At 46.2% G+C, this 27935-nt stretch overlaps 2 protein-coding genes across 7 annotated transcripts in view; both read left to right on the forward strand.

The window, feature by feature from the left end:
• Window positions 1-14879, forward strand: part of LOC129817820 (DNA (cytosine-5)-methyltransferase 3A-like) — a 151474-nt gene extending 136595 nt beyond the window's left edge. For all 3 annotated transcript variants that reach the window (XM_055873390.1, XM_055873391.1, XM_055873392.1), the window contains one exon: window positions 12573-14879. In XM_055873390.1, the coding sequence (XP_055729365.1) occupies window positions 12573-12714 (142 nt within the window). In that variant the 3' untranslated portion in view covers window positions 12715-14879. The remainder of the gene's footprint in view (window positions 1-12572) is intronic.
• Window positions 14880-22919: 8040 nt separating this feature from the next.
• Window positions 22920-27935, forward strand: part of LOC129817822 (microtubule-associated protein RP/EB family member 3-like) — a 51781-nt gene continuing 46765 nt past the window's right edge. For 2 of the 4 annotated variants that reach the window (XM_055873398.1, XM_055873395.1), the window contains exons 1-2: window positions 22927-23009; window positions 26559-27912. The gene's annotated coding sequence lies outside the window, so the exon portion shown is untranslated. Of the gene's footprint in view, window positions 23014-26558; window positions 27913-27935 lie in introns of all 4 variants that reach the window. The other 2 variants (XM_055873396.1, XM_055873397.1) reach the window with 2 other exon arrangements.

Consider the following 27935-nt stretch of genomic DNA (forward strand, 5'->3'; position numbering starts at 1 on the left):
AACTATACTGAGATGGAGAGGTAACCCCTGACCCCTAACTATACTGAGATGGAGAGGTAACCCCTGACCCCTAACTATACTGAGATGGAGAGGTAACCCCTGACCCCTAACTATACTGAGATGGAGAGGTAACCCCTGACCCCTAACCTAACTATACTGAGATGGGGAGGTAACCCCTGACCCCTAACTATACTGAGATGGAGAGGTAACCCCTGACCCCTAACCTAACTATACTGAGATGGAGAGGTAACCCCTAACCCCTAACCTAACTATACTGAGATGGAGAGGTAACCCCTGACCCCTAACCTAACTATACTGAGATGGAGAGGTAACTCCTAACCCCTAACTATACTGAGATGGAGAGGTAACCCCTGACCCCTAACTATACTGAGATGGAGAGGTGACCCCTAACCCCTAACCTAACTATACTGAGATGGAGAGGTAACCCCTAACCCCTAACCTAACTATACTGACATGGAGAGGTAACTCCTGACCCCTGACCCCTGATCTAACTATACTGAGATGGAGAGGTGACCCCTGACCTAACTATACTGAGATGGAGAGGTAACTCCTGACTCCTGACCCCTGACCTAACTATACTGAGATGGAGAGGTAACCCCTGACCCCTGATCTAACTATACTGAGATGGAGAGGTAACCCCTGACCCCTAACCTAACTATACTGAGATGGAGAGGTAACCCCTGACCCCTAACCTAACTATACTGAGATGGAGAGGTAACTCCTAACCCCTAACTATACTGAGATGGAGAGGTAACCCCTGACCCCTAACTATACTGAGATGGAGAGGTGACCCCTAACCCCTAACCTAACTATACTGAGATGGAGAGGTAACCCCTAACCCCTAACCTAACTATACTGACATGGAGAGGTTGCCCCTGACCTAACTATACTGAGATGGAGAGGTAACTCCTGACCCCTGACCCCTGATCTAACTATACTGAGATGGAGAGGTGACCCCTGACCTAACTATACTGAGATGGAGAGGTAACTCCTGACTCCTGACCCCTGACCTAACTATACTGAGATGGAGAGGTAACCCCTGACCCCTGATCTAACTATACTGAGATGGAGAGGTAACCCCTGACCCCTAACTATACTGAGATGGAGAGGTAACCCCTGACCCCTAACCTAACTATACTGAGATGGAGAGGTAACTCCTGACCCCTAACCTAACTATACTGAGATGGAGAGGTAACCCCTGACCCCAAACCTAACTATACTGAGATGGAGAGGTAACCCCTGACCCCTAACTATACTGAGATGGAAAGGTAATTCCTAACCTAACTATACTGAGATGGAGAGGTAACTCCTAACCTAACTATACTGAGATGGAGAGGTAACCCCTGACCCCTGACCTAACTATACTGAGATGGAAAGGTAACCCCTAACCCCTAACTATACTGAGATGGAGAGGTAACCCCTGACCCCTAACTATACTGAGATGGAGAGGTAACCCCTGACCCCTAACTATACTGAGATGGAGAGGTAACCCCTGACCCCTAACCTAACTATACTGAGATGGAAAGGTAACCCCTAACCCCTGACCCCTGACCTAACTATACTGAGATGGAGAGGTAACCCCTGACCCCTAACCTAACTATACTGAGATGGAAAGGTAACCCCTGACCCCTAACCTAACTATACTGAGATGGAAAGGTAACCCCTGACCCCTGACCTAACTATACTGAGATGGAGAGGTAACCCCTGACCCCTAACTATACTGAGATGGAGAGGTAACCCCTGACCCCTAACTATACTGAGATGGAGAGATAACCCCTGACCCCTAACCTAACTATACTGAGATGGAAAGGTAACCCCTAACCCCTGACCCCTGACCTAACTATACTGAGATGGAGAGGTAACCCCTGACCCCTGATCTAACTATACTGAGATGGAGAGGTAACCCCTGACCCCTAACTATACTGAGATGGAAAGGTAACCCCTGACCCCTAACCTAACTATACTGAGATGGAGAGGTAACCCCTGACCCCTAACCTAACTCTACTGAGATGGAGAGGTAACCCCTAACCCCTGACCCCTAACTATACTGAGATGGTGAGGTAACCCCTGACCCCTAACCTAACTATACTGAGATGGAGAGGTAACCCCTGACCCCTAACTATACTGAGATGGAGAGGTAACCCTGACCCCTGACCTAACTATACTGAGATGGAGAGGTAACCCCTAAACCCTGACCTAACTATACTGAGATGGAGAGGTAACCCCTGACCCCTGACCTAACTATACTGAGATGGAGAGGTAACCCCTGACCTAACTATACTGAGATGGAGAGGTAACCCCTGACCCCTAACCTAACTATACTGAGATGGAGAGGTAACCCCTGACCCCTAACTATACTGAGATGGAGAGGTAACCCCTGACCCCTGACCTAACTATACTGAGATGGAGAGGTAACCCCTGACCCCTAACTATACTGAGATGGAGAGGTAACCCCTGACCCCTAACTATACTGAGATGGAGAGGTAACCCCTGACCCCTGACCTAACTATACTGAGATGGAGAGGTAACCCCTGACCTAACTATACTGAGATGGAGAGGTAACCCCTGACCCCTAACCTAACTATACTGAGATGGAGAGGTAACCCCTGACCCCTAACTATACTGAGATGGAGAGGTAACCCCTGACCCCTAACTATACTGAGATGGAGAGGTAACCCCTGACCCCTAACTATACTGAGATGGTGAGGTAACCCCTGACTCCTAACTATACTGAGATGGAGAGGTAACCCCTGACCCCTAACTATACTGAGATGGGGAGGTAACCCCTGACCCCTAACTATACTGAGATGGAGAGGTAACCCCTGACCCCTAACTATACTGAGATGGAGAGGTAACCCCTGACCCCTGACCCCTAACTATACTGAGATGGAGAGGTAACCCCTGACCCCTGACCCCTAACTATACTGAGATGGAGAGGTAACCCCTGACCCATAACCTAACTATACTGAGATGGAGAGGTAACCCCTGACCCCTAACTATACTGAGATGGAGAGGTAACCCCTGACCCCTAACTATACTGAGATGGGGAGGTAACCCCTGACCCCTAACTATACTGAGATGGAGAGGTAACCCCTGACCCCTAACTATACTGAGATGGAGAGGTAACCCCTGACCCCTGACCCCTAACTATACTGAGATGGAGAGGTAACCCCTGACCCCTGACCCCTAACTATACTGAGATGGAGAGGTAACCCCTGACCCCTAACCTAACTATACTGAGATGGAGAGGTAACCCCTGACCCCTAACCTAACTATACTGAGATGGAGAGGTAACCCCTGACCCCTGACCTAACTATACTGAGATGGAGAGGTAACCCCTGACCCCTAACTATACTGAGATGGAAAGGTAACCCCTGACCCCTAACCTAACTATACTGAGATGGAGAGGTAACCCCTGACCCCTAACCTAACTATACTGAGATGGAGAGGTAACCCCTAACCCCTGACCTAACTATACTGAGATGGTGAGGTAACCCCTGACCCCTAACTATACTATACTGAGATGGAGAGGTAACCCCTGACCCCTAACCTAACTATACTGAGATGGAAAGGTAACCCCTGACCCCTGACCTAACTATACTGAGATGGAGAGGTAACTCCTGACCCCTAACTATACTATACTGAGATGGAGAGGTAACTCCTGACCCCTAACTATACTGAGATGGAGAGGTAACCCCTGACCCCTAACTATACTGAGATGGAGAGGTAACCCCTGACCCCTAACCTAACTATACTGAGATGGAGAGGTAACCCCTGACCCCTAACCTAACTATACTGAGATGGAGAGGTAACCCCTGACCCCTAACCTAACTATACTGAGATGGTGAGGTAACCCCTGACCCCTAACCTAACTATACTGAGATGGAGAGGTAACCCCTGACCCCTAACCTAACTATACTGAGATGGAGAGGTAACCCCTGACCCCTAACCTAACTATACTGAGATGGAGAGGTAACCCCTGCCCCCTGACCTAACTATACTGAGATGGAGAGCTGACCCCTGACCTAACTATACTGAGATGGAGAGGTAACCCCTGACCCCTAACTATACTGAGATGGAGAGGTAACCCCTGACCCCTAACTATACTGAGATGGAGAGGTAACCCCTGACCCCTAACCTAACTATACTGAGATGGAAAGGTAACCCCTGACCCCTGATCTAACTATACTGAGATGGTGAGGTAACCCCTGACCCCTAACTATACTGAGATGGAGAGGTAACCCCTGACCCCTGACCCCTAACTATACTGAGATGGAGAGGTAACTCCTGACCCCTAACCTAACTATACTGAGATGGAGAGGTAACCCCTGACCCCTGACCTAACTATACTGAGATGGAGAGGTAACCCCTGACCCCTAACCTAACTATACTGAGATGGAGAGGTGACCCCTGACCTAACTATACTGAGATGGAGAGGTAACTCCTGACCCCTGACCCCTGATCTAACTATACTGAGAAGGAGAGGTGACCCCTGACCTAACTATACTGAGATGGAGAGGTAACTCCTGACTCCTGACCCCTGACCTAACTATACTGAGATGGAGAGGTAACCCCTGACCCCTGATCTAACTATACCGAGATGGAGAGGTAACCCCTGACCCCTAACCTAACTATACTGAGATGGAGAGGTAACCCCTGACCCCTAACTATACTGAGATGGAGAGGTAACCCCTGACCCCTAACCTAACTATACTGAGATGGAGAGGGAACTCCTGACCTCTAACCTAACTATACTGAGATGGAGAGGTAACCCCTGACCCCTAACCTAACTATACTGAGATGGAGAGGTACCCCTGACCCCTAACTATACTGAGATGGAAAGGTAACTCCTAACCTAACTATACTGAGATGGAGAGGTAACTCCTAACCTAACTATACTGAGATGGAGAGGTAACCCCTGACCCCTGACCTAACTATACTGAGATGGAAAGGTAACCCCTGACCCCTAACTATACTGAGATGGAGAGGTAACCCCTGACCCCTAACTATACTGAGATGGAGAGGTAACCCCTGACCCCTAACTATACTGAGATGGAGAGGTAACCCTTGACCCCTAACTATACTGAGATGGAGAGGTAACCCCTGACCCCTAACCTAACTATACTGAGATGGAAAGGTAACCCCTAACCCCTGACCTAACTATACTGAGATGGAGAGGTAACCCCTGACCCCTAACCTAACTATACTGCGATGGAAAGGTAACCCCTGACCCCTAACCTAACTATACTGAGATGGAAAGGTAACCCCTTACCCCTGACCTAACTATACTGAGATGGAGAGGTAACCCCTGACCCCTAACTATACTGAGATAGAGAGGTAACCCCTGACCCCTAACTATACTGAGATGGAGAGGTAACCCCTGACCCCTAACCTAACTATACTGAGATGGAAAGGTAACCCCTAACCCCTGACCCCTGACCTAACTTTACTGAGATGGAGAGGTAACCCCTGATCTAACTATACTGAGATGGAGAGGTAACCCCTGACCCCTAACTATACTGAGATGGAAAGGTAACCCCTGACCCCTAACCTAACTATACTGAGATGGAGAGGTAACCCCTGACCCCTAACCTAACTATACTGAGATGGAGAGGTAACCCCTAACCCCTGACCCCTAACTATACTGAGATGGTGAGGTAACCCCTGACCCCTAACATAACTATACTGAGATGGAGAGGTAACCCCTGACCCCTAACTATACTGAGATGGAGAGGTAACCCTGACCCCTGACCTAACTATACTGAGATGGAGAGGTAACCCCTAAACCCTGACCTAACTATACTGAGATGGAGAGGTAACCCCTGACCCCTGACCTAACTATACTGAGATGGAGAGGTAACCCCTGACCTAACTATACTGAGATGGAGAGGTAACCCCTGACCCCTAACCTAACTATACTGAGATGGAGAGGTAACCCCTGACCCCTGACCTAACTATACTGAGATGGAGAGGTAACCCCTGACCTAACTATACTGAGATGGAGAGGTAACCCCTGACCCCTAACCTAACTATACTGAGATGGAGAGGTAACCCCTGACCCCTAACTATACTGAGATGGAGAGGTAACCCCTGACCCCTGACCTAACTATACTGAGATGGAGAGGTAACCCCTGACCCCTAACTATACTGAGATGGAGAGGTAACCCCTGACCCCTAACTATACTGAGATGGAGAGGTAACCCCTGACCCCTGACCTAACTATACTGAGATGGAGAGGTAACCCCTGACCTAACTATACTGAGATGGAGAGGTAACCCCTGACCCCTAACCTAACTATACTGAGATGGAGAGGTAACCCCTGACCCCTAACTATACTGAGATGGAGAGGTAACCCCTGACCCCTAACTATACTGAGATGGAGAGGTAACCCCTGACCCCTAACTATACTGAGATGGTGAGGTAACCCCTGACCCCTAACTATACTGAGATGGAGAGGTAACCCCTGACCCCTAACTATACTGAGATGGGGAGGTAACCCCTGACCCCTAACTATACTGAGATGGAGAGGTAACCCCTGACCCCTAACTATACTGAGATGGAGAGGTAACCCCTGACCCCTGACCCCTAACTATACTGAGATGGAGAGGTAACCCCTGACCCCTGACCCCTAACTATACTGAGATGGAGAGGTAACCCCTGACCCCTAACCTAACTATACTGAGATGGAGAGGTAACCCCTGACCCCTAACTATACTGAGATGGAGAGGTAACCCCTGACCCCTAACTATACTGAGATGGGGAGGTAACCCCTGACCCCTAACTATACTGAGATGGAGAGGTAACCCCTGACCCCTAACTATACTGAGATGGAGAGGTAACCCCTGACCCCTAACTATACTGAGATGGAGAGGTAACCCCTGACCCCTGACCCCTAAATATACTGAGATGGAGAGGTAACCCCTGACCCCTAACCTAACTATACTGAGATGGAGAGGTAACCCCTGACCCCTAACCTAACTATACTGAGATGGAGAGGTAACCCCTGACCCCTGACCTAACTATACTGAGATGGAGAGGTAACCCCTGACCCCTAACTATACTGAGATGGAGAGGTAACCCTGACCCCTGACCTAACTATACTGAGATGGAGAGGTAACCCCTAAACCCTGACCTAACTATACTGAGATGGAGAGGTAACCCCTGACCCCTGACCTAACTATACTGAGATGGAGAGGTAACCCCTGACCTAACTATACTGAGATGGAGAGGTAACCCCTGACCCCTAACCTAACTATACTGAGATGGAGAGGTAACCCCTGACCCCTAACTATACTGAGATGGAGAGGTAACCCCTGACCCCTGACCTAACTATACTGAGATGGAGAGGTAACCCCTGACCCCTAACTATACTGAGATGGAGAGGTAACCCCTGACCTCTAACTATACTGAGATGGAGAGGTAACCCCTGACCCCTGACCTAACTATACTGAGATGGAGAGGTAACCCCTGACCTAACTATACTGAGATGGAGAGGTAACCCCTGACCCCTAACCTAACTATACTGAGATGGAGAGGTAACCCCTGACCCCTAACTATACTGAGATGGAGAGGTAACCCCTGACCCCTAACTATACTGAGATGGAGAGGTAACCCCTGACCCCTAACTATACTGAGATGGTGAGGTAACCCCTGACCCCTAACTATACTGAGATGGAGAGGTAACCCCTGACCCCTAACTATACTGAGATGGGGAGGTAACCCCTGACCCCTAACTATACTGAGATGGAGAGGTAACCCCTGACCCCTAACTATACTGAGATGGAGAGGTAACCCCTGACCCCTGACCCCTAACTATACTGAGATGGAGAGGTAACCCCTGACCCCTGACCCCTAACTATACTGAGATGGAGAGGTAACCCCTGACCCCTAACCTAACTATACTGAGATGGAGAGGTAACCCCTGACCCCTAACTATACTGAGATGGAGAGGTAACCCCTGACCCCTAACTATACTGAGATGGGGAGGTAACCCCTGACCCCTAACTATACTGAGATGGAGAGGTAACCCCTGACCCCTAACTATACTGAGATGGAGAGGTAACCCCTGACCCCTGACCCCTAACTATACTGAGATGGAGAGGTAACCCCTGACCCCTGACCCCTAAATATACTGAGATGGAGAGGTAACCCCTGACCCCTAACCTAACTATACTGAGATGGAGAGGTAACCCCTGACCCCTAACCTAACTATACTGAGATGGAGAGGTAACCCCTGACCCCTGACCTAACTATACTGAGATGGAGAGGTAACCCCTGACCCCTAACTATACTGAGATGGAAAGGTAACCCCTGACCCCTAACCTAACTATACTGAGATGGAGAGGTAACCCCTGACCCCTAACCTAACTATACTGAGATGGAGAGGTAACCCCTAACCCCTAACCTAACTATACTGAGATGGAGAGGTAACCCCTGACCCCTAACCTAACTATACTGAGATGGAGAGGTAACCCCTAACCCCTGACCTAACTATACTGAGATGGAAAGGTAACCCCTGACCCCTGACCTAACTATACTGAGATGGAGAGGTAACTCCTGACCCCTAACTATACTATACTGAGATGGAGAGGTAACTCCTGACCCCTAACTATACTGAGATGGAGAGGTAACCCCTGACCCCTAACTATACTGAGATGGAGAGGTAACCCCTGACCCCTAACCTAACTATACTGAGATGGTGAGGTAACCCCTGACCCCTAACCTAACTATACTGAGATGGAGAGGTAACCCCTGACCCCTAACCTAACTATACTGAGATGGAGAGGTAACCCCTGACCCCTAACCTAACTATACTGAGATGGAGAGGTAACCCCTGCCCCCTGACCTAACTATACTGAGATGGAGAGGTAACCCCTGACCCCTGACCTAACTATACTGAGATGGAGAGGTAACCCCTGACCCCTAACTATACTGAGATGGAGAGGTAACCCCTGACCCCTAACTATACTGAGATGGAGAGGTAACCCCTGACCCCTAACCTAACTATACTGAGATGGAAAGGTAACCCCTGACCCCTGATCTAACTATACTGAGATGGTGAGGTAACCCCTGACCCCTAACTATACTGAGATGGAGAGGTAACCCCTGACCCCTGACCCCTAACTATACTGAGATGGAGAGGTAACTCCTGACCCCTAACCTAACTATACTGAGATGGAGAGGTAACCCCTGACCCCTGACCTAACTATACTGAGATGGAGAGGTAACCCCTGACCCCTAACTATACTGAGATGGAGAGGTAACTCCTGACCCCTAACTATACTATACTGAGATGGAGAGGTAACCCCTGACCCCTAACTATACTATACTGAGATGGAGAGGTAACTCCTGACCCCTGACCTAACTATACTGAGATGGAGAAGTAACCCCTGACCCCTAACTATACTGAGATGGAAAGGTAACCCCTGACCCCTAACCCCTAACTATACTGAGATGGAGAAGTAACCCCTGACCCCTAACTATACTGAGATGGAAAGGTAACCCCTGACCCCTAACCCCTAACTATACTGAGATGAAAAGGTAACCCCTAACCCCTAACTATACTGAGATGGAGAGGTAACCCCTGACCCCTAACCCCTAACTATACTGAGATGGAAAGGTAACCCCTAACCCCTGACCTAACTATACTGATGGAGAGGTAACCCCTGACCCCTAACCTACATTTTTTTACATTACAGCCTTATTCTATAATGTATTAAATCGTTTTTTCCCCCTCATCAATCTACACACAATACCCCATATCACATTTACATAAGTTTTCAGACCCTTTACTCAGTACTTTGTTGAAGCACCTTTGGCAGCGATTACAGCCTCAAGTCTTCAGGGGTTTGACCCTACAAGCTTGGCACACCTGTATTTGGGGAGTTTCTCCCATTCTTCTCTGCAGATTCTCTCAAGCTCTGTAAGGTTGGATGGGGAGCGTCGCTGCACAGCTATTTTCAGGTCTCTCCAGAGATGTTCGATCGGGTTGAAGTCCGAGCTGTGGCTGGGACACTCAACGACATTCAGAGACTTGTCCCAAGCCACTTCTGCGTTGTCTTGGCTGTGTGCTTAGGGTCGTTGACCTGTTGGAAGGTGAACCTTCTCCCCAGTCTGAGGTCCTGAGCATTCTGATTGCAGGTTTTCATCAAGGATCTTTCTGTACTTGCTCTGTTCATCTTTCCCTCGATCCTGACTAGTCTCCCAGTCGTTGGCGCTGAAAAACATCCCCACAACATGATGCTGCCACCACCATGCATCACCGTAGGGATTTTGCCAGGATTCCTCCAGACGTGACGCTTGTCATTCAGGCCAAAGAGTTCAATCTTGGTTTCATCAGACCAGAGAATCTTGTTTCTCATGGTATGAGAATCCTTTAGGTTCGTTTTGGCAAATTTCAAGCGGGCTGTCATGTGCCTTTTACTGAGGGGGGGCTTCCGTCTGGTCACTCTAAAATAAAGGCCTGATGGTGGAGTGCTGCAGAGATCATTTGCTTCTGGAATCTTCTCGATTCTCCTCAGAGGAACTCTGGAGCTCTGTCAGAGTGACCATCGGGTTCTTGGTCACCTCCCTGACCAAGGCCCTTCTCCCCCAATTGCTCAGTTTGGCCGGGCGGTCAGCTTAAGGAAGAGTCTTGGTGGATCCAAACTTCTTCCATTTAAGAATGATGAGTGAATGACGGAGGCCACTGTGTTCTTAGGGACCTTCAGCGCTGCAGAAATGTTTTTGTACCCTTCCCCAGATCTGTGCCTCGACACAATCCTGTCTCGGAGCTCTACGGACGATTCCTTCAACCTCGTGGCCTGGTTTTTGCTCTGACATGCACTGTCAACTGTAGGACCTTATATAGACAGGTGTGTGCCTTTCCAAATCATGTCAAATCAATTGAATTTACCACAGGTGTACTCCAATCAAGTTGTAGAAACATCTTGGTGGACTCCAAGTTGTAGAAGAATTGCAAAGAGTTGCAAAGAAAAAGCCATATCTTTATCACAAAACCAACTGATATTGCCAACATCTCTCAGACTGGCCAATAAAAATAAAAGATTAAGATGGCAAAAGAACACAGACACTGGACAGAGGCCAGCATCCCATAGTCGCCTCTTCACTGTTGACGTTGAGACCGGTGTTTTACGGGTACTATTTAATGAAGCTGCCAGTTGAGGACTTGTGAGGCATCTGTTTCTCAAACTAGACACTTTAATGTACTTGTCCTCTTGCTCAGTTGTGCACCGGGGCCTCCCACTCCTCTTTCCATTCTGAGCCAGTTTGCGCTGTTCTGTGAAGGGAGTAGTACACAACGTTGTACGAGATCTTCAGTTTCTTGGCAATTTCTCATATGGAATAGCCTTTATTTCTCAGAACAAGAATAGACTGATGAGTTTCAGAAGAAAGGTCTTTGTTTCTGGCCATTTTGAGCCTGTAATCGAACCCACAAATGCTAATGCTCCAGTTTTATTTTTAATTTTACTTTACCCTTATTTAACCAGGTAGGCCAGTTGAGAACAAGTTCTCATTTACAACTGCGACCTTTTAGTGGTAGGCCACACAAGCTCACAGAACGAGACCGTCGAGTGCTGAAGCGCACAGCGCGTAAAAATCGTCTGTCCTTGGTTGCAACACTCACTACCGAGTTCCAAACTGTCTCTGGAAGCAATGCCAACACAAGAACTGTTCGTTGGGAGCTTCATGAAATGGGTTTCCATGGACGAGCAGCCCCACACAAGCCTAAGATCAACATGCGCATAGCCAAGGTCTACTGTCTCTACTGTAGTTATACTGTCTCTACTCTAGTTCTACTGTCTCTACTCTAGTTCTACTGTCTCTACTCTAGTTCTACTGTCTCTACTGTAGTTATACTGTCTCTACTCTAGTTCTACTGTCTCTACTCTAGTTCTACTGTCTCTACTCTAGTTCTACTGTCTCTACTGTAGTTATACTGTCTCTACTCTAGTTATACTGACTCTACTCTAGTTATACTGACTCTACTCTAGTTCTACTGTAGTTCTACTGTCTCTACTGTAGTTCTACTGTCTCTAATACAGTTATACTGTCTCTGATGTAGTTCTATCTCTAATACAGTTCTACTGTCTCTACTGTAGTTCTACTGTCTCTAATACAGTTATACTGTCTCTACTGTAGTTTTACTATCTCTACTGTAGTTCTACTATCTCTAATACAGTTATACTGTTTCTACTGTAGTTGTACTATCTCTAATACAGTTCTACTGTATCTAATACAGTTATACTGTCTCTATTGTAGTTCTACTATCTCTACTGTAGTTCTACTGTCTCTACTACAGTTCTACTGTCTCTACTGTAGTTCTACTATCTCTAATACAGTTCTACTGTCTCTACTACAGTTATAATGTCTCTACTCTAGTTCTACTGTCTCTACTACAGTTATACTGTCTCTACTGTAGTTCTACTATCTCTACTGTAGTTCTACTATCTCTAATACAGTTATACTGTCTCTACTCTAGTTCTACTATTTCTATTAATTTTATATTTTGTCTTTTGTAACCTCTGACCTCTGACCTCTTACCTCTGCAGGGTTTTTGGGTTCCCGGTCCACTACACAGATGTGTCCAACATGAGTCGTCTCTCCAGACAGCGTCTGTTGGGGCGGTCCTGGAGCGTTCCAGTCATACGACACCTCTTTGCCCCGCTCAAAGAGTACTTCGCCTGCAACTAACACAAACACACACACACACACACACACACACACACACACACACACACACACACACACACACACACACACACACCTCAACTGAAAGAGTTCTCAGCCTGGAGCCCCGCCCATGACCCACAGGCCGATGCCCAACCAGAAAGGTTCCAGCCCCACCTCGGTGTTAACCAATCACAAGCCAGGATACGCCCCAACCCCGGTGTTTACCTATCACAAACCAGGGAACACCCCCACCCCGGTGCTAACCAATCACAAACTTAACCTGTTATCCAGCCACAAAACAATACTCCGACAACATGGACTGTCTCTCTTCCAGTCTCTCTGTCACACACACACACATACACACACACACACATACACACACACACACACACACACACACACACCTCAGATTCCATGGTGCTACACACACACACACACACACACACACACACACACACACACACACACACACACACACACACACACACACACACACACACACACACACACACCTCAGATTCCATGGTGCTAGTTGACAAGGTGCTTCAACACTCAGTAGTGGTTAATCTCCTCTACATCTCCCTCCTGTACTGTTAATCACATCTATGGTGCTACACACACACACACACACACACACACACACACACACACACACACACACACACACACACACACACACACACACACACACACACACACACACACACAGAGAAGTCACTACCAGGTCTTTGTTCAGTAGTTTCATTAGTTTGCAGTGTTTCTTTCTCTTCAGGTAGCAGCTTGTTTTCTACTGTCTCTAAGTGCAGCGTAGCAGAGGGGTTAACGGTCAGGGTTCTACAGTTAAGCGTTGTGGGGTTAGTTCAGCATGATGAGACCCGAGGTTAGCACCTCGTCTTTAGTTCAGTGGGCTAACGTGGTCTCGTGGCGCACAGACAATCCAGGTTTACACAGCAGTCAATCACACTAGTGGGTTACACAGTTTGCTGCACACGCACACACGCACACACACACACACACACACACACACACACACAGTTGTGATGAGCTGTTTCCAACCCTGTGCTCCGTCACGCGCAAACACAGCTGTCTCCCATGGTGCAGTGGGGCGTAATGTCATAAGGTGCTCGCTTACGGTAATATGGTTACTCTGGGTTACCATCAATTACTATCTGTCAGTATAGTGAGTGGTCTGTTGTACTGTAGGGGAAGGGGCTTGGGGGGTGGGATGTTTATTTGTTGTTTGATGTGATTTACTGTTGGTTATTTGATTGACAGGTGATAAAGTCAACGAGGGTATCACCCGTTGAGAGTTGTAACAGGGTGGAGACCGAGCACAGAGGCACGCTCCTCTCACGGCTGGAATGAAATGTGTTTTGAAGAGGGGATGTTTCAAAAAGGTGCTAAAATTAAAAATATGACAAATCTAGAATATATCAAATCTATAGTTAGAATAAGGTTGTCTTTCCAATGGCTGTATTTAGTTGTGGTAGAGAGTCAAAGGCAATATTATGTACTCTTGTATGCAGAATAACTAAAGCAGAATAACTAAAGGCATTTTAACTTTGTACTTGAACCTGTAATGAATAAAGGATTCGTGTTTTAGCCTAGAGATAATGTCTGGCACGCTGATCGTGTATTGTGTCGTACATATACCTTCTTCTTCCCCAGCAAACCGGGAACATTCCCAGAACGTTAGCTCAGATTCCCATTAAGTTCTAGTTCGGGTTTTATGTAACATTAGGATGATATCATATATTTATTCATCCAATGTGTTTTTTAGAGAACATTCCAAGGATATATATCATGTAACATTTAACAACCACAATAGAACATTCCCCAAAAGTGTGTATGTTTGTATAAAACATTTGCATGATGTTGCTAGAACATTCCTATAACATATGTAATGTGTTCTTTAAAAGGTTCCCAGAATGTTTCTTTAGGTTGTGGGAACAGTCTGGTGGGAACATCACAAAAATATATGTTCCAGAACACCAGAACTGTCCACTTGTGTGGCTCATTCTACAACTTTTCCAGTGTCAAAAACATTCACCTGGTGTTTAGTCTGTTCTTTATTGGTTACCAGAATGTTTCTTTAGGTTGTGGGAACAGTCTGGTGGGAACATTGTAACAATCAGCTTGGATTGTAAACTATGCTACCATATAAAATAAATACTGTTTTCCTATGAGAGTGACTGACGCAAGACAGACAAAATTAAGAAAGTGAGAAAAATAATTATATATTATATTTAAAGTGTATAAATTCATAAAAAAAACAATTAAACTAGCCCCAAATAAATTTCAGAATGTCCATGTCCCAAGACCAACAGAAATGGTCCCAAAGTAGCCTAGTGGTTAGAGGGGGTGGCAGGTAGCCTAGTGGTTAGAGGGGGAGGCAGGTAGCCTAGTGGTTAGAGGGGGAGGCAGGTAGCCTAGTGGTTAGAGGGGGGAGGCAGGTAGCCTAGTGGTTAGAGGGGGAGGCAGGTAGCCTAGTGGTTAGAGGGGGAGGCAGGTAGCCTAGTGGTTAGAGGGGGGCGGCAGGTAGCCTAGTGGTTAGAGGGGGGAGGCAGGTAGCCTAGTGGTTAGAGGGGGAGGCAGGTAGCCTAGTGGTTAGAGGGGGAGGCAGGTAGCCTAGTGGTTAGAGGGGGAGGCAGGTAGCCTAGTGGTTAGAGGGGGGAGGCAGCGTAGCCTAGTGGTTAGAGGGGGAGGCAGGTAGCCTAGTGGTTAGAGGGGGAGGCAGGTAGCCTAGTGGTTAGAGGGGGAGGCAGGTAGCCTAGTGGTTAGAGGGGGATGCAGGTAGCCTAGTGGTTAGAGTGTAGGGGCGGCAGGTAGCCTAGTGGTTAGAGGGGGGAGGCAGGTAGCCTAGTGGTTAGAGGGGGAGGCAGGTAGCCTAGTGGTTAGAGGGGGGAGGCAGGTAGCCTAGTGGTTAGAGGGGGAGGCAGGTAGCCTAGTGGTTAGAGGGGGAGGCAGGTAGCCTAGTGGTTAGAGGGGGAGGCAGGTAGCCTAGTGGTTAGAGGGGGATGCAGGTAGCCTAGTGGTTAGAGCGTTGGACTAGTAACTGAAAGGTTATTGAATCCCCGAGCTGACAAGGTAAACTTCTGTCATTCAGCCCCTGAACAAGGCAGTTAACTCTGTTCCTAGGCCATCATTGTAAATAAGAATTTGTTCTTTACTGACTTGCCTAGTTAAATAAAGTTAAAAAAATTAATATGCTAAATTATGTGACCCACCACCTGGATAAAGTCATATGTAGGAAAATCATTTGAAATTGTGTTTTTTTTACATTTGATAAAAGTAGAGACTCAGAGCTACAATTGAAATGTAATTCTGCTTTGAAAGTTGTTCCTCAAATAAGAATTTGTTCTTAACTGACTTGCCTAGTTAATTAAAGTTACAATTTTAAAAAATGTTAAAAAAAACATTCCCGCAAGAAAACCAAAAATGTCACTCGAACAGAAGGAAGAACTAACAACTAAAACAAAACAGGCGAGGTTTTAGGAGGGATTCTGAAAGATGCTCAGACGCTCCACTGAAAGTTGACTAGCAACAACAACTGGAACCTAAAAGACTCCCGCCATTTCCTCCCAAGAAGCCCAAGAAGAGATGTACGCTATCCTGCTTCTCATCAACCTGTGAAAGGTTCAACAAATTGTGTGAGGGGTAGGCATGGTCGGATTTCTCCATTCCCTTCTCCTGTATTGGGCAGTTCACCAGGGAGAAATGTCTCAGGCCCTGCATCAGGAAATTGAGTCTGTCATAGTTCGTGTGGGGTTCAATGACATTATGAAGGGCAGCTCAGAACAGCTGAAGATGGATTTTGAAGAACTGATTGGGTCTCTGCTTGACGCCAACAAGCACTCCATAATGTCTGGCCATCTGCCCTCCCTAAATCGTGGCACTGAACATTTCAGCAGACTTGTATCCCTCCATAACTGGCTACGAGACTATTACAGCTCTGTGGGTGTAACATTTATTGACAATTTTGATACCTTCTGGAATTAAAGCTTGTTTTATAATAAGGATGGGATCCACCCAAATAATTTGGGTTCCTGAATACTTTCACGGCATTAAAATGCTACGATGAGACAGTGACCTAAACCCAGCTCAGTTAATCCCTACCCTAAACCCAGCTCAGTTAATTCCAAGCCCAGCTCAGTTAATCCCTACCCCAAGCCCAGCTCAGTTAATCCCTACCCCAAGCCCAGCTCAGTTAATCCCTACCCCAAACCCAGCTCAGTTAATCCCTACCCTAAACCCAGCTCAGTTAATCCCTACCCCAAACCCAGCTCAGTTAATCCCTACCCCAAGCCCAGCTCAGTTAATCCCTACCCCAAACCCAGCTCAGTTAATTCCTACCCCAAACCCAGCTCAGTTAATCCCTACCCCAAACCCAGTCAGTTAATCTCTACCCCAAGCCCAGCTCAGTTAATCTCTACCCCAAGCCCAGCTCAGTTAATCCCTACCCCAAGCCCAGCTCAATTAATCCCTACCCCAAGCCCAGCTCAATTAATCCCTACCCCAAGCCCAGCTCAATTAATCCCTACCCCAAGCCCAGCTCAATTAATTCCTACCCTAAACCCAGCTCAATTAATCCCTACCCCAAACCCAGCTCAGTTAATCCCTACCCTAAACCCAGATCAATTAATCCCTACCCCAAGCCCAGCTCAGTTAATCCCTACCCCAAGCCCAGCTCAGTTAATCCCTACCATTGTGTCGCTGAGTTTAGCAAATGTACATTATCCCAGGGGCGTTGGAAGACACAAATGTATGTCCCTCTATCTGCCCTGAATGCCTCTGCTGATCCTACAGCTGTTGTCTGCAGTAATCATGTGTCTATGAACCAGAGTTATACTGCTAGCACTGAGCCGGTGTTCCCCAAATCAAATAAAAAATGTATTGGTCACATACACATGGTTAGCAGATGCCCTATCCCATCTAGACAAGAGGCATACCTATGTAAGAATGCTGTTCATTGACTACAGCTCAGCCTTCAACACCATAGTACCCTCCAAGCTCTTCATTAAGCTTGAGACCCTGGGTCTGAACCCCGCCCTGTGCAACTGGGTCCTGGACTTCCTGACGGGTCGCCCCCAGGTGGTGAAGGTAGGAAACAACATCTCCACTTCACTGATCTTCAACACAGGGGCCCAACAAAGGCCCACTCCTGTACTCCCTGTTCACCCACGACTGCGTGGTCAAGCACGCCTCCAACTCAATCATCAAGTTTGCAGACGACACAACAGTGGTAGGCCTGATTACCAACAACAACGATACAGCCAACAGGGAGGAGGTGAGGGCCGTGGGAGACTGGTGCCAGGAAAATAACCTCTCACTCAATGTCAACAAAACGAAGGAGATGATCGTGGACCTCAGGAGACAGCAGAGGGAGAAACAGCTTCTATCTCAAGGCCATCAGACTGCTAAAAAGCCATCACTAGCACATCATAGACATAGATTAGGAATCACTGGCCTCTTTAAGGAAATGAAACACTAGCCACTATAATAATGTCTCCGTATCTTGCATTACTCATCTCATATGTGTAAACTGTACTCTACTATACTATGTCACTGTGTCTTAGTCCGCTTTGACATATATGTATAGATTCTTTATCCATTCCGTACATGTTGTGGAACTGTTGTTTCATAACATGTTAGATATTACTGCACTGTCGGAGCTAGAAACACAAGCATTTCGCTACACCTGCAATAACATCTGCTAAACACGTGTATGTGACATTGGAACACATGAGTGATGTCACAAAGATGATGCTGGAGAGGTGAAGCAGATACGGGGAGTCAAACATTAATATGGAACGAGACAGGAGCAGCGTCAGCACACGGGTAACACAGACATCAGTGGGGAACAGAGCAGGGGAACTGACAAATATAGGGGAGGTAATAAACAGTTGATGAGTGAGTCCAGGTGTGTCCAATATCGCTGAAGCGCTTGACGAGGGAAGGCAGGTGTACGTAAATGATGGTGGCAGGAGTGCATAATGCAGGGCAGCATGGTGCCCTCGAGCACCAGGGGGGAAGGGCGGGAGCAGGCGTGACAGTCGTGGTCAAAAGGAATTGTGTACAGTCGTGGTCAAAAGTTGAGAATGACACAAATATAAATTTTCACAAAGTCTGCTGCCTCATTTTGTATGATGGCAATTTGCATATACTCCAGGATGTTATAAAGAGTGATCAGATGAATTGCAATTATTTGAAAAGTCCCTCTTTGCCATGCAAATTAACTGAATCACCAAAAAACATTTGCATTTCACTGCACACTGCATTTCAGCCCTGCCACAAAAGGACCAGCTGACATCATGTCAGTGATTCTCTTGTTAACACAGGTGTGAGTGTTGATGAGGACAAGGCTGGAGATCACTCTGTCATGCTGATTGAGTTCGAATAACAGACTGGAAGCTTCAAAAGGAGGGTGGTGCTTGGTATCATTGTTCTTCCTCTGTCAACCATGGTTATTTGCAAGGAAACACGTGCCGTCATCATTGCTTTGCACAAAAATGTATTCACGGGCAAGGATATTGCTGCCAGTAAGATTGCACCTAAATCAACCATTCATCTGATCATCAAGAACTTCAAGGAGAGCGGTTCAATTGTTGTGAAGAAAGTTTCAGGGCGCCCAAGAAAGTCTAGCAAGCGCCAGGACCGTCTCCTAAAGTTGATTAAGCTGCGGGATCGGGGCACCACCAGTACAGAGCTTGCTCAGGAATGGCAGCAGGCAGGTGTGAGTGCATCTGCACGCACAGTGAGGCGAAGACTTTTGGAGGATGGCCTGGTGTCAAGAAGGGCAGCAAAGAAGCCACTTCTCTCCAGGAAAAACATCAGGGACAGACTGATATTCTGCAAAAGGTACAGGGATTGGACTGCTGAGGACTGGGGTAAAGTAATTTTCTCTGATGAATCCCCTTTCCGATTGTTTGGGGCATCCGGAAAAAAGCTTGTCCGGAGAAGACAAGGTGAGCGCTACCATCAGTCCTGTGTCATGCCAACAGTAAAGCATCCTGAGACCATTCATGTGTGAGGTTGCTTCTCAGCCAAGGGAGTGGGCTCACTCACAATTTTGCCTAAGAACACAGCCATGAATAAAGAATGCTACTAACACATCCTCCGAGAGGAACTTCTCCCAACCATCTAGGAACAGTTTGGTAACGAACAATGCCTTTTCCAGCATGATGGAGCACCTTGCCATAAGGCAAAGTGATAACTAAGTGGCTCGGGGAACAAAACATCAATATTTTGGGTCCATGTCCAGGAAACTCCCCAGACCTTAATCCCATTGAGAACTTGTGGTCAATCCTCAAGAGGCGGGTGGACAAACAAAAACCCACAAATTCTGACAAACTCCAAGCATTGATTATGCAAGAATGGGCTGCCATCAGCCAGGATGTGGCCCAGAAGTTAATTGACAGCATGCCAGGGCGGATTGCAGAGGTCTTGAAAAAGAAGGGTCAACACTGCAAATATTGACTCTTTACATCAACTTCATGTAATTGTCAATAAAAGCCTTTGACACTTATGAAATGCTTGTAATTATACGTCAGTATTCCATAGTAACATCTGACAAAAATATCTAAAGACACTGAAGCTGCAAACTTTGTGAAAATTAATATTTGTGTCATTCTCAAAACTTTTGGCCACGACTGTACAGATCATTGTGACATGGGGCTGTGCATTATCATGCTGAAACATGAGGTGATGGCGGTGGATGAATGGCACGACAATGGGCCTCAGGATCTCATTAAGGTATCTCTAGATTGTCATCGATAAAATGCAATTGTGTTCATTGTCCATAGCTTATGCCTGCCCATACCACAACCCCACTGCCACCATGGGGCACTCTGTTCACAATGTTGACATCGCTAAAAGGGTAGAAGATGGGGAGAAAATAAATATGAATTGGATCCTAAAAATTGACTGGTGAGTAGGTTTTTGTTCATCGATTACAAATAAGCATTCATCATGATATTGTTTTAAAAAGAATAATATAATGGGCTCATGGCAGAAAGAATGGTGAGTATTATTCCAGGCACTGACATGACTTAAAGGGATACTGGGATATTGAGATTTAGGTTGTTTTTCTACTTACCCAAACTAATGGAAACCATTTTTATGTATCTGCGTGCAGTTGGGAAATTTTGAAGTTAGCATATTTTGGTGCCGGACGCGAGCCAGCTCCTCTCAAAAACAATTACAATTAGGGCACAAGGCGAGACCCAGATGCAGACACGGGAGGCAAATGGTTTGAGTCTTTAATATTTATTAATCAATCCAAAAGGGGTAAGAGAATGGTCGTGGACAGAAGGCAAAAGGTCAAAAACAGTTCAGAGTCCAGGAGGAACAGAGTGGCAGGCAGGTTTGAGGTCAGGGCAGGCAGAATGGTCAGGCAGGTGGGTACGGAGCCCAGAAAACAGGCAAAGGTCAAAACCGGGAGGACTATCAAAAAGAGAATAGAAGCAGGAGTACGGGAAAACACGTTGGTTGACTTGAAAGACATACAGGTCGAACTGGCACAGAGAGACAGGAAACACAGGGATACACCAGAGAAAATAAGCAACATTTGGAGGGGGTTGAGAAAATCACAACGACAGGTGAAACAGATCAGGTTGTTACAATTACTGGAAGTCTCCAATTGTAGCCAGCTCCTCTCAAAAATGTTTACTTTAACTCGGCACTTGTAGCCAGCTCCTCTCAAAAACAACTATTGGCGGACTCGATCTCCGATGGTAGCCAGCTCCTCTCAAAAACTATTACTGGAATTCTCCAAAGGTAGCCAGCTCCTCTCAAAAAACCCTATTGTAAGTCTCCAATGGTAGCCATCTCCCCTCAAAAACTATTACTGGAAGTCTCCAAAAATAGCCATCTCCTCTCAAAAACAACTATTGGCGGTCTCCGATAGAAGCCAGCTCCTCTCAAGAACTATTACTGGAAGTCTCAAATGGTAGCCAGCTCCTCTCAAAAACTATTGAAGTCACCAATGGTAGCCAGCTCCTCTCAAAAACTATTACAGGGGTCAATGTTTACCCCATAACAGGGTTTGGGTCAATTTCAATTCAAGAAATGTAAGAAGTTAAAGGGTTAGTTAAGTTGTTTACACGTGATAGTCAGGTGGCTAACAAAACAACCACATGGGTTATGGGTGAAATTTGACAAAGTTCAATGTTTTTGGCCAAATCCCCTCAAGTTTTTAGTGTCCATGTTTTATTTAATTTAACCTTTATTTAACTAGGCAAGTCAATTAATTAAGAACAATTTCGTATTTATAATGACGACCTACCAAAAGGCTTTGTGCGGGGACGGGGGCTGGGATAAGAAAATACAGGGCAAAACACTCATCACGACAAGAGACAACACAACTCTACATAAAGAGAGACCTATAAGACAACAACATAACATGGTAGCAACACAATATGGCAGCAGCACAACATAGTAGCAGCACAAAACATGGTACAAACATTATTGGGCAGACAACAGCACAAAGGGCAAGAAGGTAGAGACAACAATACATCACGCAAAGCAGCCACAACTGTCAGTAAAAGTGTCCATGATTGAGTCTTTGAACTAAGAGATGGAGATAAAACTGTCCAGTTTTAGTTTTTCTGCAGCTCGTTCCAGTCGCTAGGTGCAGCTAACTGAAAATGACCCCTTGTTTATAGCCTCGTTATTGTTATGTCATTTTATTGTGATACTTTTTATTTTTTACTTTAGTTTATTTAGTACATATGTTCTTTAACTCAATTTCTTGAACTTCAATGTTGGTTAAGGGCTTGTAATTAAGCATTCCACGGTAAGATCTACACCTGTTGTATTCAGCGCATGTGACAAATGCAATTTCATTTGAAGTTTGCCAATGTTGTGATGCAGTAAGGTGGTAAAGCGGAAATCGGAACCATCAATTCCGTTGTTTGGCTGTACCCATAGCAACGTTCGAAAATAAGGTGGCTAGGTAGGGATAAAGTTACTAGGCAACGGGGTATATAATAAACAGTAACAGTCACATTTCGAACTGTCTCAAAGTCCCTCGTTTCGTTCCGTTTGCCTTCGTTTAAGAAACGTTTAGCAACAGATTAGGCAGAATGAATAAACCCCAAGTGATATAGATCCAACATGGCACCTGTGGGATCCAAAGTGATGCAGTTTCGCTGTGACGCAGGTCAAACCTTGCCACTGGGACCGCACGGGAGCCACGCAGGCGCAGACAGCAGAGCTGGTCAACAGTTACCAGAGTGAACAGACTGTAGCAACGCAACTAGCACAGACCGGACAGGCTCGGGAACACCGGATCAAATAGAGGCTCTTCACACGAGACAGTCAGTAAATGTCACTAACTATTATCACTACGATGTAAACAATTTAGAAGCGGACTTTATGACAACTAGTTATGTTTTAATAGCTAGTTAGCCAACTGCTATGCAGGTAGACACTCCTCGAGTACCACCGCAGTCAAAGTGTTAGCGGCGCAGTGAGTGAGTGCGTATGTGTGTGATTATACCGGAGGCCCCCAGAGGGGGTTGGCTGGAAACTATTCCGTTTTCAGAATGACAGCATCATATAAATAACAGTACAGTTCAATGCTGCTGGGCCGGCTGGCCAGGCCGACCGTTATGTTTAGTTAACGTTAGCTATATCCCTCGACTAGTAAGTACGTAGGCTAGCAGCTTTAGCTAACTCAGTGCGACAGGCTAGCTAACTATCTCAGTTGTTAAGCTGGCCACTGACGAACTCACGTTATTATGGTTGTAAGGTTATCTAGCTAGATAGTGTTTGACTGTTGTCCTAGTGTGAATAACTCCGTTATCTATATAGATAACGTTACGTTATTATTTACCTAGTAGTTAGTTAACTGATATAAAACAACTTTTTCTTCCCGTCAACAAGCTGACAGTAGCATAGAAATAAGAATGAATGGAACGGGCTGTAACCCTGGCAATTGATTTATAAACTCATGAGTGGAGTCGGTATCAGGTAATAAGGAATTCCCCTGGACCACGCTCACAGCTTGGGGAAACAAACATTCCTTTACATTCCCCCCCGTTGGGCTACCCACACCCCTCTTTTACCCTGATGCTACACTCTATGCATAGTCACTTTAACTCTACCTACATGTACATATGACCTCAATTACCTCGACTAACGGTGCCCCCGCACATTGACTCGGTACCGGTACCTGTATATAGCCTTGCTTGTTATTTTACTGCTGCTGTTTAATTATTTGTTACTTTTATTTTTTATTGTTTACTTATATATTTTTTTACGTCAACCTTATTTTTTCAAAATTCTTAACTTCTTAAAGCATTGTTGGTTAAGGGCTTGTAAGTAAGAATTTCACTGTAAGGTCTACACCTGTTGTATTCAGTGCGTGTGTAAAATACAATTTGAGTTGATGGGGCTCCCAAGTGGCTTCTACACCTGCATTGCTTGCTGTTTGGGGTTTTAGGCTGGGTTTCTGTACAGCACTTGGAGATATCAGCTGATGTAAGAAGGGCTATATAAATACATTTGATTTGATGCAGCGGTCTAAGGCACTGCATCTCAGTGCTAGAGGCGTCACTACAGACTCTGGTTCGATTCCAGGCTGTATCACAACTGGCCGTGATTCGGAGTCCCATAGAGCGGTGCAACATTTTCCCAGCATCGTCCAGGTTAGGGCTGGGGGGGGGGTAGGCCGTCATTGTAAATAACAATATGTTCTGAACTGACTTGCCTAGTTAGAATAGTAATAATAATAATGTAAAAGAAATAACAAAACATGCCGAGAAGCTGCTTTGTTGTTCAATGTAACGGTAGCTAACAAACCTTTGTACATCGCACTGTTCTGTACCATTGACCTTATTTTAGTGCTCAAAAAACGTAAGCGCAATTTTTCCGTTGGGTCTTTTTAAAAAGGGCGGGTGGGGAAGCGAAACCTACTGCGTGATAGTGAAAGAGGGAGATAAGCCGTGTGTGGAAACGGCTTTTCATTATCAGCTCTAAAATGTAAATAAAACACTATAAAGAGTTTTACATAATGTCATTACATATCTATTTGAAGGTTTGTGTCGAATTTGAATCAGATTTTTAGGGCGACGCTAATCTTCAGAAGTGAACAGTAGCTGTCGCGGCTTTTGAGAGTCATGATGGCTTGCAGTGATGACGCAAAAAATTAAATCATTCAGTTGTACAATTGACTAGGTATCCCCCCCCCCCCCCCTTACCATTTCCCTGTCTCTTTCTTGTTTTTAATCTGTGAGACAAGCGCTACACCTGGTGGAGAGAGGATGTACGACACAGAATGAGTTGCATTATGGGTGCCGTACGTTACGTCATGACACATCTCAATTTAACGTACAGCGTCAGAGGGGTCAGTTTTTTTCAACTTTACTCCGATACTACCTGGCTATTGCCATGTCAATCAACGGTTGAATAGAAACGTAGTTCACACCCCTGATTTTGATGTCAACACAGTCGCTACAGTCCCATTAGGGCTCCTGAGTGGTGCAGCGGTCTAAGGCACTGCATCTCATTGCTAGAGGCGTTGCTACAGACCCTGGTGCAGCGGTCTAAGGCACTGCATCTCATTGCTAGAGGCGTCGCTACAGACACCCTGTTCGAATCCAGGCTGTATCACAACCGGCCGTGATTTGGCAGTGCATAAATTTCCCAGCGTCGTCCGGGTTTGGCCTGTGTAGGCCGTCATTGTAAATAAGAATATGTTCTTAACTGACTTGCCTGGTTAAGTTATAAAAAATGTAAAAGATTTCATTGCAGCCTCGTTTGAATGCCGCAGTTTCACAAATTTGTACAGAATGGGGCTAGTCACCATTACATGTAACCAGTTCAGAAGACCCAACCGATGCTCCCACATAGGGAAATAGAGCCCTGGTGGCTTCAGAAGACCAAACCGATGCTCCCACATAGGGAAATAGAGCCCTGGTGGCTTCAGAAGACCCGACCGATGGATCACAATGCTCCCACATAGGGAAATAGAGCCCTGGTGGCTTCAGAAGACCCGACCGATGGATCACAATGCTCCCACATAGGGAAATAGAGCCCTGGTGGCTTCAGAAGACCCGACCGATGGATCACAACGCTCCCACATAGGGAAATAGAGCCCTGGTGGCTTCAAAATATTGTTAGCTGTGGGAAATGTGGGGACCCGGTGTCTATGGGTGCGTTTGTAAATTCACTATGCCACAGAGCGCTCAGTGTACTCTGTGCGTTTGTGAATTCAGAGTGTTTTGCTCTCGGTGTGTTCAGAGTGCACACCGGACGCTCTGGCCGAGGAGTAGGGTTGATCCGAGCGTTCTGACCTAAGAACGGCAGTCGAGCACCCAAGATAACTGGCTAACGTTGGCTAGCTTACTAGCTACTTCCAGACACAAATGAGAGAACAGCTCACTCTGACCATTTTACTTCCCCTAGCAGAGCTGGTTAGGCTGTTTTCATGTTATCCAGAGTGGTGGTGATTGTAACTGTGCTGCTGGCAACAATTTAGTTAAGCTTTTTTGCCAACATTTACTGACACCGGTCATATTCAACAAATGTTGAGCGTTTGTAAATTCATCCGTTATTCTCCGCATTGGCACACTCAGACGAGACTGCTCTGAAATCTGAGAAAATAGCCAGAGTGAATTTACGAACGCACCCCAAGTAGGCTCGGCTCCACGTTTCTTTGTGTGTGGAAAACATTTCATCACAGCTAAGACATCTACCTTGTTTAGTAGAGGCCATTTGTACCTTCACTTACCACTTGTAGCTGTTATCATCCACCTGTTTGTAATTTTGGTCTAAAACAAGCAGACAACAAGACAATTGCATTTGAAAAGGGTCATGTTTTTTTGCTGCGAACCGATTGGATAACCTAGGGTGTTTTCCCACAGGTAGTGGTGGGGAGTCGACTCCCATTTCTGGATGTCAAGCTTCATTTCCGCTATGAATCAACTCCTAAGATCCAGTATCTTTGCAACGGAGGAAACTATTTGCTTTAGGGTGGGTTGCACCAACATGGATTAACTCTTAAACTGGGTTAAATCAAGGTTTATCTATTAATCTTGTTGCACCAAATTTAAATGTAGTTTTAAATTAATCCTAGTTAAATTAAATCCTTCCTCTAATCTAAGTTTAGTTTTCACTTTAAACCTAGATTTATTTTAAGCCTGTTGCTTAATGAATAAAAAATACATTTAGATTGGAGATTAATTCTAAACTGCCACTTGAGGTGGTTGAACTGATCAAATGGCAGCATATCTACTGTGGAGAGACCAAAACGACAGAGTTCCTCAGAGAATAATTCGAGACAGGTTGAACCCTGTTGAGTTTTATGATAACGATGAGTTTTCAAGGAGACACCGCTTCATAAGGACTCTGTAATGCAACTGGGCAGAAAGGTTGGACCAAGCATTAAGCATGGGAGTGATAGGAACGAGGCTGTACCTCCCACTACTTTTCCAAGGACTCTGTAATGCAACTGGGCAGAAAGGTTGGACCAACCATTAAGCATGGGAGTGATAGGAACGAGGCTGTACCCCCACTACTGCAGCTCCTGGTGACCCTACGGTTCTATGTGACTGGATGTTTCCAGATGGTGGATGAGGACCTTTTCTGGACTCCACAAGTCAACCGTCTGCAGGATTGTAGTCAGAGTGTCCAGTGATATTGCCGGTCTGAAGAATCAGTACCTCAGGTTCAGTCCTACAGAGGAAACAGCAGCTGGATGTTTACAGGAGAGCTAGATTCCCAGGTGTACTAGGGGCAATAGACTGTTCACACATTCACAACAGGCATATCTTATGACTCCCCTTTTAACCCCCCAGACACCTGAAGAGAGAGAATAGAACGCCTCTCATATCCTGGCAGGAGGTCTCATAGAGAGAGTTTTTGGAGTGTGGAACAAAAGATTCCCCTGCCTAAAGGAGGGGTTCTGCACGGAGATGGACACTACACTGACAATCATTATTGCAGTGGCAATTCTGTATAACTTTGGCAAGAGACAAGGAGTCGATCTACCCGAGGAGGATCTACCCGAGGAGGACCTACCCGAGGAGGACCCACCCGAGGAGACCGCGGAGGACCCACCCGAGGAGACCGCGGAGGACCCACCCGAGGAGACCGCGGAGGACCCACCCGAGGAGACCGCGGAGGACCCACCCGAGGAGACTTTGGAGGACCAAGCTGCCGATGCCAATGGGAATGCTGTGAGGAGAACCTTGATTGAGAACGATTTTGCAGCCTAAGGTGTGTATAATGTAACACTGGTA

The sequence above is a fragment of the Salvelinus fontinalis genome, chromosome 20 (genome assembly GCF_029448725.1).
Source record: "Salvelinus fontinalis isolate EN_2023a chromosome 20, ASM2944872v1, whole genome shotgun sequence".
NCBI lineage: Eukaryota > Metazoa > Chordata > Actinopteri > Salmoniformes > Salmonidae > Salvelinus > Salvelinus fontinalis.